The 14532-nt window shown below is 41.7% G+C and overlaps 1 protein-coding gene across 1 annotated transcript in view; it reads left to right on the top strand.

Annotated features, from left to right (window-relative positions):
* Positions 1-14532, top strand: part of PLXND1 (plexin D1) — a 180718-nt gene that overhangs the window by 86737 nt on the left and 79449 nt on the right. The window contains 4 exon segments of the mRNA XM_048490141.1: positions 2543-2632; positions 3221-3314; positions 8043-8206; positions 12939-13090. Of these exon segments, the coding sequence (XP_048346098.1) occupies positions 2543-2632; positions 3221-3314; positions 8043-8206; positions 12939-13090 (500 nt within the window).

The following is a 14532-nucleotide window of genomic DNA, read 5'->3' as shown; positions in this document are numbered from 1 at the left end:
ATGATCCAAACAAGGCAAGCTCAGTTGCTTCCAGAACATCCGCATCGCTGATTCTCTATCTTTTCTGTTTTGTCCGATTGCTTGTGAAATTTCTGCTTGTTTGAGAGCACATGTTTATTATTACCATTGTTGCTATTATAATTAAATTGTTATCCCAACTAGGAGTAAATGTACTGAGTACCCTTCTAAAAATTCTCCTCTTTCTGTCATGTTCCTTGGCTAGATAGGCCACCATGTTTTATCAGTGTAATCAGGAAATTCAAGTGGCATTAAAAGAAATGTTTTGATAAAAGCTAGTATTTACAGAGTGCTCCCATGTGTCATATTGTGCCATGGTTTTAAGCAATCATTTGCAATTTCTGGCCTAATTTACCTGTGGGCTTACCTGAAAATCACTTCCACTGTTTGTAGCTGTGATGTATACAGCTCTGTGCATGTATATAGCTCTCCTTTTTTTGTTCACAGCAAAACAGCCTATGAAAAGCTTTTTGGAGGGCTTGTGTTGACAGTTTTTGATGTAGTTTCAGTACCCGACAGAAGAACTTAACAAATCTTAGACGAAGGCTCAGATTACTTTGAACACCAGCAAAGAAAACTCTTTTGTGCTGTAGCTTGATTACAGTTTCCTCCCGAAGGTCTGGCACTGGTAAATAAGGATGTGCCCTACTCTGTCAGCAAAACATGGCTTCCTCTGAAGTGCTAGAAGCTGACTACAGAGGAAGAGATACTGTATGTAACCTGGTAAGGGCTAAAATAAACAGGAAAGTTACTAAGATACCTCAGTTCCCAGATGGTAACTCCAGACATTTATGTTCCAGCCTGGCTTCCTCTCTCAGACCATCTATAAGTACTGCATAAGATTAACAATAGTGTATTTCTCTGGGGGAAAACTGTAGTTGCAATTTGTTGAAATGACATATGACTGCTTAAGAATCTTCCCTCACTTCAAATAACATGACAGCAATTCACAACTTACACTTTTCCTGCTTTTAAATGCCACTGCATCTGCTGCAGCTAGTGTGAGAGAAGATAGTTCCTTACTTTTTCTGCTCTGTATGCTGGTCCGTGCTACCCTTTAACTAGGCTCTGATGCAGAGCCATCATTACCTGCATGGACTCTCCCACTCCATCATTTCTGTCATCCTTTTTGGTCTCCGGTGACACTGACAAGATTGCGGGAAGTATTAGTCAGTTTCATCACTGCTCTGCTCTGTTCTATTGTAATTGACATTTTGTGGGAAAAGTCTCAACAGTGTTTTTCACCAGCCATACCATCTCCTCTTCCAAAGGATGTAGGTATGTGTACCAGTAGTTCTATACATACTATTTCTTTTTTTTAAAAAAAACCATATTTTTTACAAGACTTTTCCACTGATTTGTGAATTGCTTTGTCAAAAGATGAAGGAAATGGCTGGTGAAGTAATGCTCACAATCATGAAAAGTAAAGAGGAATTCAAGAACAGCTGTTAAGAATGACCAAAGAGTCACTTTCATACAAAGAAGAGAGTTTAAATTTAGAGGAGAGGGGAGTCATTTCCAAGTATAACTGCTTCTAAAGGAAACAATAGGCGTAAGACTAGAAATGCACTTCTGAGGGAATGTATCTGTTCACAGGTGACACAGAAATTCAGGTAACTGAAATGCAACTGTAAACACACCTTCCTGGGTTGATGTTAAAAACTTGATAGGAGCCCTTCCAAAACTACTTTTCTTATTGTTACACAGTAGAGAGGTTCAAATGTGCTTTAAGTGGTAGGTGGGAAATCTATGCTGCTTGCTGCTGTAACTGCCACTGAAACTGCTGCATTAAAGAATGGTGGAAGATGGTCTGAGTTAGTTTGGAAGGCAGAAACATTTGAGGTAAATTATGTTGAAAAGAATGCATTTCAACTGCCGGTGAATCAGCATCTCCTGCTATAAATTTGGAGTTCCTTTAACATTTACATTTATTTTATAAAATCTGTTTGTGATTTTTAAATGCTGCTTTAATATAGCATTCAATGAGTGGTACACCCTGTCTTCACACAGTGTATGAATTTCAGCAAAACTGAATTTGGCTTCTATGGTAACCAGAGCGAAGGCACATAAGTATGATGCAGATGTTTTGTTCAGCACAACTGTGACAAGGAAGCGAAAGTAATGTCTTTTTAGTTGTGGGAAGAAGTGGGATGTATATTGTTGAATAAATAATTTTTAGTTTTGCCATTTAGAATCAGCCACAGCCTTATTCAGGGTATGATCTTCTTTCATTAAAGGTAAAGCTGTCTAAACATTTCCTAATCCTACAGACAGTTTTTTTGTGCCTTTAAAAATAATAACAACAGGGACTAACTATGCTGCAGTGTTCAAGATGTGTCATGCCCCCCAAAAACACACTGAAGCTTCTTTCATCAAGTTTATTTAGATTATCAACTGTGTTGAGCATCATTATTATTTTTGCAGTACATCACAGTAAGTGAAACCCTTCTTGTTCCTGATGGAACAAGTGAAGAACATGAAAGGATATCACGTCATAAATTCTTCCCTATTTCTCATTGTCTAGGAAATGCCTTTGGAATGTCACTTTGGAACTGACAGGATTTTTGAGGCCCAGTGGCTGAATGTATCTACTGTTCAGTGCAACAATGTGCTTGTGAGTTCATTGCTAACATGTATATTTTTCATCTCTTCTGAAGTTTGCTTTATGTGTGCTAGTAAGAGAGTCGCAGGCCAGTCAGGTTGTCCATTTCAATCTTTGTCAGGATCTAGCTTCACCAACATCAACATATGACTGACAGTTCAGTTTTTTTCTGATCTGAAATAGAGTACTGGATGATAAATTGTTCAGTAGTGAAACCCCTGTTTTAGGATGATCAAACTACTGCCATATATTTAATCTTTCTACAGTCATACTTAACAGTATTAACAGTGCAATCCTAGGGATATTATCCCAGAAGTAAGCACCCATTGAATAGAGCTATTGCTCTCTTAAACATTTAGAAACATCAAGCTGACCTCTTTTAGTTACCCCTAAAGTTATTTTCCTGGTTTTCACAAAAGGACTGTGTTTCTACATTGATTTCCTTGTTGCCAAGGCATAGTTGACAAAGATAGAACTGTATGCGTCCTGATGAAACTCTGAACCTCGTATTCTAAGAAGCATCGTCTGCTTTTGCCATGACAGCTTTCAGCCTCTGTGCTTTGGTGTTTTAGTAAATGGGGAAACTCTTTCTTCATACAGCTTTACACTTCAGAGAAAAGACACCTCTTTCCAGTAAACCTTCAGCTGAGAGAGAAACCTGATAGATTTATCGACAGTCCACAGATGATGACAGGTTTGCTTTAAAACTGTGTTTACCTTTTTCTTATTTGGAGAGGTTATGCTGTTCTAAAATGAGCTAAAACAACCTGATAAACATGTGACTAGTAGGATTTTTAAAAGCACTCTTAAAATCTTCCTTGTATTTTCTAGTAAAATTAGAGAAATGACAAGATTTCAACCCATACAATTCGCACTCTCAAACATGACGTGACAATCAGATGCTATTTGCACTTTTTTCCTTTATCCATGTATGCATACATACATATTCTTGTCTACAAACCAATAGGATACAAGTGGAGTTACATTGTTGATTACAAGCTACAAATACTTAAGAATAGGATATATGTACCACTCTTAATTCTTTTACTTGGCTGCAAAATAAATGTACCCTGTGAAATATGCAAATATGCATCATATAAATGTAGACAAGTGTATCCATATAAGCCACACAGGTATACAGATATACAATAATTGTATAACACTATGGCATGGTCTACCACTGTGTTCTTGGAGACTAGATTAATGTATATGCTTTGTGGTGTGGTGCTGTCATTGAAGACAACTTAGAAACTCCAGTTGGTGTAAAATGCAGCTGCCTGTCTACTTACTGATACAGGTAGAATTTTTGCTCCCAACATTAATTTTGAATACTGCCTCTCAGGCTGTTTCTGCACGGGCGGAATATAGCGACACAGGCGAGGTATTTCGGAAACAGCGGCTTCCATCCGCTGCCGTGCGAACGGCAGCAGCTGGAAGGCACCATCCCCCCCTTTCCCGAATGCCTTCCCTTCCCTCTGACCTTCCGGCGCATTGTCCAGGCCTGGGTACACGCCCCGCTGCCCTGCGACTCCAGAGCTGTCATGCAGGGCAGGGGGGCATGTCCCCTGGCCTGGGCAACGCACCGGAAGGTTGGAGGGAAGGTAAGGTGTTTGGGCGACGGTGCAGCTGCACCATCCTCCCCGCCCCTACTGGGACTGTACGTGCGAACAGTCCTGGGGGGTGCATCAGCGTTGTAGAAGAAGTAGCTGGATAAGACGAGGTAGTAGCCATGTTTAGAGGGTATTTATTCCTCACCATTTCTGTTTGATACATGCTAAAGCAGTGAGCAGTTCTTCAGGGCCTCCAACAATGCTTGGGAAAAGAATAGGGCTCTTGTCCCCTGTCATGCAGATTATTCGGGCAGAGATTTTAGCAGAGTCACTACAGAATTCTAGAATGACCCCATTATGGAGTATAAAATCTGTGGAACTCCATGCTTATGTGTGTGTGAAGTGCCATCAAGTCACAAGCTGATTTATGGTAACCCCAGCAAAGGGCTTTTAAATCAAGTGAGAAGCAGATAGGGTTTGCCATTTCCTTCCTGCAGAGTCTTCCTTGTTGGTCTCCCACTCGACTACGTAGCTTCCAAGATCTGACGAGACTGGACTATATGCCACCTTCCCTTCCATGTCACTTTTATATAAGTGAAATTGTTTCTAGCCTCTTTTTTTTTAACTGTGGTTTTCATTTTTCCAAACCTATGGAAATTTACGAAAGTTGCTGTAGAAACTGTATTATATCCATATATTCCAAAATACTATGGAAAACAGTATTAACCATGATAAATAAATATAAGGCAATGTTCCTAACAGTCCTTTTTCTAATTAGAGCAAGGAAGAGCCTCCAAACTTGCTTTTGGATTATGGAAAGCAAGCAAGACTATAATCCGTTTTCAGTTTGGAATAATTCTGTTAGTTGTGATTTGCATATTCTATTATATCTGAATTCTTGCTGCCTCTGTTTCTGACTGTCCTCTTGGAAAGGAGTTCATTTGAAGGACTTGATTCTCTACTACCTATTTCAGTTATGTTTTTGTCTTAAAGAGCAGCATACAGTGTCCCAGCTTTCAAACCCATGCATAGTAATGGGGAATACTATAGTATGAAATTAACCTAACCATGATCTCCAGTGACACATGCTTACACTTAAGGATCTTTTCTAGCTTCTTCATGGCTGCCCTTCCCAGTCTCAATCACTTTACAATTTCTTGGTCACAGTCTCCCTTTTGGTTGATCATGGAGCCAAGGAACAGGAAGTCTTGAAAAGTTTCACTTTCCTCATTGTTATTCTTGAAGTCAAATGCAACTTGACAGTGCTTAACACACACACTCACTTCTGAAAAGATCTGGTTAGGATTGCTCTCTCTGTTGTCATTTAAAAGACAGTATTGTTGGTGCTGTGCACAAGCGTCTGATGTGGAATTGCCAAAGAAGTGGTGCTACCACACCAAAACCTAACTCACCCTCCCACTCTGCAGAGGGAAGTTGGAGGGCTTCCTCCAGTCTTAGGAAACTTTCTCTAACTTATTTGGCTCTTCTGTTGGAGGAGGAGTGACTCAAGTTGGAGGGAAACTCCTTGGAGGATGGTTGGATCAACCCCATTGGGAAAGAGTTAAGTTCAACTGAAATCCATCTTCTGATGAAAAGACTGGAAGATGGCAGACTCCTTAGTCAATGCATCATGTTTAACAACTTTTACAACCAGAGTTGGTTATATATAGGACAAAGCTTGCCTCGCTGACAGAGAATCATCTACAAACTTCAGCTTTGCCAATTTTTTAGAATTTTTGGGTGAGTGTCAGCAGATATGGAGACAGTGGTGATCTGGTATCTATCAGGTACTAAGATTTTTGAAAGCTGTTGACAAGGCCTCCTCACAGGCTACTGAGAAATTCTGCACAAAGTTCAGGGCCCACTCACTGCATAATTAGCCAGTGGGCACCGATTCCCCTGAAATTAGTACTGCTTGAGTCCCATGGAAATTAATGGACTTAATTTAGTTATAGCCAATTAGCCTCATGAATTGGATATCCTCCCATATTTATTGTTGTTTTATAAAATCTGTTCATTTGAATTCATTAGGGCTTTAGTGGAGTTAGCTTTCTCCACATTAGAGTCATGGAATTCATTGCCACAAATTGTGTGCTGGAGACTAGGTGAGGACTGGTTTATGTTACCTTAAGCATGAGAGTACCTTCCATTGAGGAGCTTCTGCACAGTAGTGTCACACACCATTTTGATAACTTGCAAAGCGTTTTGTCCACATGGTTCAACCATATGGCTTAATTATACTTATATCAGTAACACACCACCTAGCAGCTCAGGCGCATCCATATGATGTCACCAAAGCTCCTGGGCAGAGTGGCATGGGAACAAAGTAGGTTGAAACAGCTTGGTGGCAACAACCATGCTTTTGTAGTAATGAGTAACTTGATGAAGATAGCACACCTCCTATGGAAGGTAAAAGATAAATTGCATGTACAGCTGCTGTTTGAATCATGGCTGTGTGGAAAGGAGGGAAGGGGAGTTAACCCTTCCATCCCCATTTAGTTTTATTAATTGAAACTAAGGTCACAATGCTATTATTATCTTTTTTTACCTTTAAAACCCTGCCATATGAAAGCCCAGTTGTTTTTTCTAGGAAAACCTCATGTGGCCTCAATCCCTATTACAGTAACATACACAAGCATTTTATCTTTTGTAGACTGATAGAGAGCATCCATGATCTTTGTCCCAGCTTTTTTGTGTGTGTGTTCAGGTACTTTGAAAAAGGAACAGACACAGGCCTAACCAGTAACTATTAGCCATGATACCTAAACAGAACTGTCATGTTTAGTAATCATGAGATACTGATGCCAAACTATAGGACATAAGACATAGGTGTCAAACTTGTGGCCCTCCAGATGTTATGGACTATAGTTCTCATCATCCCTGCCAGCATTCTGGCAGGGAATGATGGGAACTGTAGTCCATAACATCTGGAGGGCCACGAGTTTGACACCTGTGACATAAGGGATGGCTGTTTCCAACAGATTGTGCTTCTGAACTTCCTATAGTTGTTTGATGGGCCACTGTTTGAGGCAGAATGCTGAGCTAGATGGACCTTTGATTTGATCCAAGAGATTCTTAAGTTTTCATTGAGTTACAATTATTTAGTTAAAGCCGTATTTTATACTATACTTACCCAGTTTATTAATCCAGACCACCCACACACACACATCAGTTGGTTGTTGATTTCTATATTATTTAACTTGTTGTGTATTGAAAATAATGTTCCCTGACATTGTACACCATTGATTCATGGGACTGCCATGTTTCAAGGGCAAAACATATAAGCTTGAGGAGGTCGATTGAACCCGTCATAAAAAGACAACAAGACAATGAAACAGGGACAGAAAGAAATGAGATTTTTTTTAATTCTTGGAAACTTGACGGAAGGGTTAGGAAATGCTTGCTTAATTGTAACTAGCACGCTTTGCCTTTTGAAAACTGAACTGATTTGACTGTCTTGCTGACTGAACAGAGCCAGCTGTCCAGAGTTTTCTGTGCAGTCCTAAGAAGAGTTGGAGTCAGTGGGTTTTGAAGGGAATAACTCTGCTTGGGATCACAAAGTTAATCTCATCTGGATATCCAGATTTGTTTTTAAAAAACAACGACATAGAATAAATTGACAAAGGGTTTTTTAAAGAGCTAAATTGTGTTGCTGTGGGAACTAGTGTCCAGAACTTCTGGGAAATCATTAGGAGCATAGCCAAAACTCCTTCAGTTTGATGTATGTTCCAACTCTTTTGTTCCTCAATTGGATTTTCAGTATTACATAGCCATGTGTCCATATGTATGAGAATATGTGAGGCTCTTGCATACACAAAGTTTAAAAAAGTTACGCATTTCTCTGTTTTGGAACATTTCTTTTTCCCCCCCAGTGGAAATTTATAATTGTGCAACTGGAACTTCAGACTGTTCTCAGTGTCTTGGGAGAGAAGATCTGGGTCATCGATGCATTTGGAGTGAAAGTAGTTCTAGTTGCAGACTAAACACTGAATCCCTGCAGATACCAAGCATGTGCCCTCCTCCTGAGATTAGGAAGGTAAGGCCTAAGTACAGTGCAGAAAATTATACTTAACATCATTTTGCCACGGCCAGCTTAAAGAGCGGGGAAGTTTGAAAAAGTAACAAAGAAACACTGCCCCAGGGGACAATTAAGACATTTGTAATCAGTGATGGAGGTTAAGGCATGAACTTGCACACTAACGGCCCAATCCAAAGGAGGGGGTGTGCGAATCGACTCCTGGAGATGGTGTGCTTGCACGCTGGCTGAATTGCCCTCTCTGGCACACTTACCCCAGCAGAGGGGCAAAAATGGCAGCAGCGGATGTCGCAGGGCTCTGGGACCCCTGAACTTTAGTTGGCTTCCCCCTGGGCTTGTGAGCAGGAACGCTGCAGCCAGGTCTTCAGACTTATGCCACCCTAAAAGGTGGTGCAACTCCATTAAGCCCTATGGAGGGCTTTCAGGTGGCCGGGTTCTTTTTTCTTTTTTGCTGCACTTCTGCACTGCCTGAAAGGCCTCTAGTGGTGGCACCGAGGTGGAGCCATCCCCAGCTACAACCTCTGGATTAGGCTGCCCAAGAAATGTAAACAATGGAATGGAGTAGCTGTAGACAATGGAATGGAGTTCAATTCAGGTGGGTGCATCTGATGATTTCTTAGAATGAACCCCCCTACAAACTTCAAATAAGATATACCCTGAAGTCTGAGATTTAACATGATACTACACACTTGGTCATGTTATTCATGGAATTGTAGCTTCTTTGAAACCCGTGTGAAATTGGCTATGGGCATGAATGGAATTTCAGTTTTGTGTATATATTTTATAGCCATTTATAGACTCCTCATGCAGATCAAAACGTTTGCACAATAGGACTACCCAGGGCTGTGAGACAGAGAGAAAGCATGGGTTTGCAGAAAAATAAGAAAAGTTCAGGTGGAATGGGGGCTAAATCCCCCCAAAAATAGCTGTGATATCTGCACATGTGCAGTTGTAACAGGCAAAAAAAGAAGATCTGGTTGCAACTTGAGTGGCAAGAGCAAACCAAAAGGATGCCTGACAACCAGTACCATGATAAGCTTATAAAAGGAGAAAGAGGAACAGGGAGATGTCCAAGGAGGAAGGAGGCATTGCAGGAACTGAGGATGGGAGAAAGAAAAGTGCAAGTAGGCAGGCAGGCAGGCAGCTGAGGGAGGGAGGGAGTCCCAGCATGTGGGTGGCCAAAGGGATGGGTGGGAAGGACAGAGCAAGAGGATGAGGGGAGCACATCTGTATGAAGGGAAGGAAGGAGGAGAAGCAGATCCAAGTGAGGACTGACCACATGGAAGATTTTAGAGAAAAGCCCAAGTTAATATAGTTATATCTAGATAAAAACATTCTAAACATTGGCTCAATTAAATAATAATAAAGTATTTGAAGTCCCACTGATTTCAGTGGAGTAGAATTCTATCATACAAGTGAATTAAGTCATTTTTTAAAAGTGCACTTGAAAAATGCCAGGCAGCCCAATGCAGAGCCCTGGGGTGGCTTAGGACTGTGCTGATGCACGGCCACCTCACTGCCTCTGCAGGACTTGTAGGCGGCTCAGGGAAGCAAAACATGAAAAAGCCTCCCCACCAATGAAAAGCCTTCCATTGGGATCAATGGACTTATGTCACCCCAAAGGGTGGTGTAAGTCCATGCCCTGGGCACTGGTGTCCCAGGATGCAAAGCCGGGGTGGAAGCTGACTAAAGTTGACTCCACTCCTAGCCATGCCTCCAGAATGCCCTTAGCCACGCCGGTGCACATCCTGTGCCAACAGGGCTAAGAAATGGCAGCTACTTTTGGGACTGGGCACCATGGAGCAGAGGCATACCAGGGGAAAATGGTGCCAGGAGGCAAAACCACAGTCCCAACCCCCGACTGTGCCCCACTTACCTTTGCTGACAGCTGCTCCAGTGGTGGCAGTCCCAGCAACTGCTCCAGGCAGTCTGGCAGGGCCAGGCCTGGCAGCGCCAGGCAGAGGGGTATGTGGCAGCAGCTGAAAGGAAGGAAGCGAAGTTCCAACCTCGGAAGCTCAAACCTCAGTTTGCCTTCCCTCTGAGCAGACTGACCACTCGGAAAGGAAGGGAAGTGGCTGGAGCTCCAGCCACAGTGGCACCGTTTGCCTTCCCTCCAAGCAGGCTGCTCTCTTGGAAAGGAAGGGAAGTAGTCATGGCTGGAGCTCCCGCCACGGTCATGCCGCTTCCCTCGCCCAGGTCATCCTCTTTGATGTCGTGTGTGGGCCGAGGAAGGCCAAAGACTCTGGGGGCAGGGAAAGGCATCTGGTCACATGGGGACCGATTTTGCCCCCCCTCCACTTGTCCCCGGGCAGATATATCACTGCCATGGAGCCATGTGACTCCCAAGTGCCTCCATATGTGGCCCCTCCCACCTGTGTATTTGCCCCTTGAGCTGGCAGGGTGGGCACTGTGCTGGCGCAAGGCTGCAATTGCTCTAGAGTGCCCCCCCCCCACGATTGCACTTTTAAGACCCACAGATTTACAGCTTGTTTATCTCTTTAGCATAGGAAATTATGTATATACCACATACGTATGAGGAACACACGTGCCTATCTTATCAGTGCATGGTACAGTTGGGACTCCCCACCACACGTGAAAATCAGTCTACTTTCATTGCTGCTGACAGTCTACACGTAGAACCCAGGCAGTATCCTACAGAGAAGTAATATCCACTTTTTCAATTGTACTGACATAAGTCTCAATAGAAAAGAAATGTGAAAACAAAAATAAAGAAGGCCTGTTCCACTCTAGTGCATAGAAGCCTACCCTCCAGCTCTCTGCCGAAACAACTAGTGAGAAACATCCCCCCCCCCCTCACACACACAGGAATTACAGTCACAGCAGGTCATGGGATTGGGATGCTATTTCCTTAGTAGATACTGTATATTCAGTACAAATTCCCCATTTCAAAAAACAAACAAGCTTTTCTTTGAGCGTCTACTGAGTTGTCTCGGGAGGAGGAAAACTTCAACTCTATTGGGAAGGGGCATGGAACGTAGTAAGAGGACATTATCAGCCCTAACCAGCTTAGCAGAAGAAGGAGCCTCCGCTCTTGACCTTCCGCCCCTTGGTTGACGTCATATAATGTTGGCAGCAGCTACAGTGAATGGCATACTGCAGCCTCTCTAAGTGCACTTTGAGGAAGGAAGGCGGTTGTTCCTGTGCGGCTTTCACTGCCTTTGGGTTTTTCCCCCCTTGTTCTGAAAGGTTGGTTGCAATAAAAAAGCCTTTTCTAAATGTAAAGCATTAAGCTAGACCAGATGTCCTGTGAAATCAAAGTGGCTTTGTGGCTGCCTGCAGAACTAATGGGGACAAAGAAAATCTCCCCTGAATATGCTGTAAAGTATCACTGTAGTTCCTAGCTGTCATAACGCTTAACTGCTGCTGCCCTTGTTCCAGTCCCATTGCAGCGAGTTCTAGATAGCAGTATTTCAGTGAAAAATCTCCCAGTCAAACTGGATGAGATGTTGGGAGATCTTGCAAGTACTTTTGAAATAGAAATTGCAGCCACATGGGAAAGGAAAGGGAAAAAGGAAAGGGAAAAAAGACAGGCACCCATCTTTTGCCAGTCTTTTGTAAGGATGATAATAGCCTGGTGGATGGTCTGCTTTGTTGAAACTTTGGGGAGATGAGCTAGCAAAACCTCCAGGACCATATGGCTTCCATCCAAATTGGGGATCCACACATTCGCTACTTCTAATTAAAAAAAAGAATATCTGATCACTATCTCAGGTAGTTAAGCTTTTCTGTGACCATTAAGCAGACATCTGTATGAACTGAAACTATTTCTCTGAACTGGATAGTTGAATAAGCAAGCCACAGGCTTATGATGCATGCCTTGCTTCATTTTGTTGCTAATTACAGGGTTTTTTTTAAAAAAAATTCTGAGGTACTTTTATTTCCATGCAGATATAATTTTCATACATTGCTGAAAAGTACAACCAGGTTTACTTAAAACTTGGCACAGTTCTTTAGAAAAAGGGACAGAAATAAGATGTGACCACTACATGTGACCAGAAAAAATGTAGTATTGGGGAGTTGGGGACAGCCTTTCCATTAATGCCTACAGATCAACTTCCAACCAGGGTCTTTAAACATTACCTCAATTAATAATGCTAATTGTAATACTTGTAAGCAGAATGACTATGTGTTCTGCCCTAAACCCTTTTCAAGAAAAAGGGTGCCTGTACTAGGGCCCAAGCAGAGCATTCTAAAACAAAGATGGTCCAGCATGTGGCAGAGGAAGTTACAATTTTACTTAGTTCTTTTTGTTGAAAAGAGTATAGGCCACAATACATTATCATTCTGCTTATGATTATTACCGTTAGCATTATTAATTGAGGTAATTTCAAAGACCCTAGTTAGAAGTTGATCTGCAGGCATTAATGTAAAGGTCATCCCCAATACTACATTTTTCTAGTTTTTTTAATGGTCACATCTTATTTCTGTTTCGTTTTTTTATAAAGAATTATGCCAAGTTCTATGTAAAGCTGGTTGTACTTTTCAGTGATGTATGAATATTATATCTGTATGGGAAGAAAAGTACCTCAGAATTTTAAAAAACTGTAATTATCATTAACAATAAAAGAAGGCATACATCATAAGCCTATGGCTTGTTTATTGGACTATCCTCTGTGGAAGGAATACTAGCAGAAAACGTAGAAATCAAATGTATTTTTTCTCCATGTCTTTATTTTCACTCTTCCTCATCAAATTCTCTTTAAACCTGTAGATTGAGCCCCTGACTGGGCCCCTGGAAGGAGGAACTCTGGTCACAATACGAGGAAGAAATCTGGGCCGCAGGTTCAGTGATGTCGTTAATGCTGTCAGGATAGGAAATGTGAAATGTTCACCGCTCCAGGACAGATATATAGTCTCTGAGGAGTGAGTAACTCAATCTGAATGGTTTAAATGGCTGCAAAGGGAAGGAACTGTGATGATTTATTTTTTTCCTGTTTCAGCTGATGGGTCCTTTCCAGTGGTCCTTCTTCAGAGTTGCAGAACACGACATCTATGTGTAGATGTTTGCTTGTCTGTGAACTGAAGAGTGAGACTCTCAGTTACCTGCAAGTATCCCAATACTTAATAGGAGTTGCTACTGTTTGCTTTCTGATCCATTGAACCAACCTGGATGTGAAGGCTGTTCCATGACACATGGACATTGCTTCTGTATTGAAAATTGCCTGTTCTTCATGTATAGAATGTCACCAGTGACAAGAGCTAGATAAACTCATTACAGGGGTTTTCTGCAATTCAGGAAATGTACTCCAGAGCAATATATTTTGTAACCTTAAATTCAGATTTGAACATTCATATAATACTGGAACTCTGAGATAGTTTTTTGAGTTACCGTACTTCTTTTCAGAGGGCTTCTGTCTGGGATGGATTCTTCCTTCTAGTAAGCATAGAAATGGCAGGCACTTCACTGGCCTCCTGGTAGCTGCCTGTACCAAAATGTTAATAAGATCTATCTGGTCTCATACAGATGCCCTCAGCAGCTCAGCAGCTCAGGGAAACAAGTGTAATCAAAACTTGTCTAGCTGCTACCCAGTAGCTGTTTGGGGTACAATTGAGAAACTTCTTTACCACTATTGGAGACTGACAAACCTTTCACGAGCTTCACATTCACAATACTTTTTGTAAAGTCATCTTTGTTATCACTACCAGACCAGCTGAGGTGAGTGTCTGAAGTCTGATTTGCAGCAAAGTTATTCAAAAAATATTCCTTTGCACGATAACTTCATATAGAAAAACATTACAAGTATGCCATGAATAATACTATCACTAAGCCCCTCCCCAATATCTTCAGTGTAAAAAGGAATTATAAGGCTCTTCATGTATAGAGGCACCTGCAGCATGGTGAGCATGTCATTGTCAGTAGCAATCCTGGAAACTCCCATCAGTTAGGCAGCTGCTCCCACTGACATTCCTTGGAGTACACACACAAGTATAACCAACCACTGCCTGCTGATGTGGCCATTATCTTTCAATTAAATTTCCAAAATAGCTCTGTTACTAAACATCAGCGCAAAGAATTATGCACACAGCTTCCTTCTTTACCCTGATCCCAAGCTTTCTCCCATTGCATTCAGATTCAGTCAGTCATGAACAGGGAATACTGAATGAAGAATTGGTACCTTGATTATAGATCTCTTCATTGAAGCCTGATTCATACCAGGCACCAAGTAATAATGTTGCATGAATATTTACATGAACATTTGGATTATGGATAAAGGAGGAAAGGATGATGAGATCTGAACTGTGTGTAGCAGAAGGGATTTTTTGGATTATGTTTGGGAGTATATACTTCCTTGACAGCAATGGGA

The sequence above is a fragment of the Sphaerodactylus townsendi genome, linkage group LG03, assembly GCF_021028975.2.
Source record: "Sphaerodactylus townsendi isolate TG3544 linkage group LG03, MPM_Stown_v2.3, whole genome shotgun sequence".
Taxonomy (NCBI): domain Eukaryota; kingdom Metazoa; phylum Chordata; class Lepidosauria; order Squamata; family Sphaerodactylidae; genus Sphaerodactylus; species Sphaerodactylus townsendi.
The sequence above is the reverse complement of the archived record's forward strand: the minus strand, read 5'-3'. Positions and strand labels throughout refer to the sequence as shown.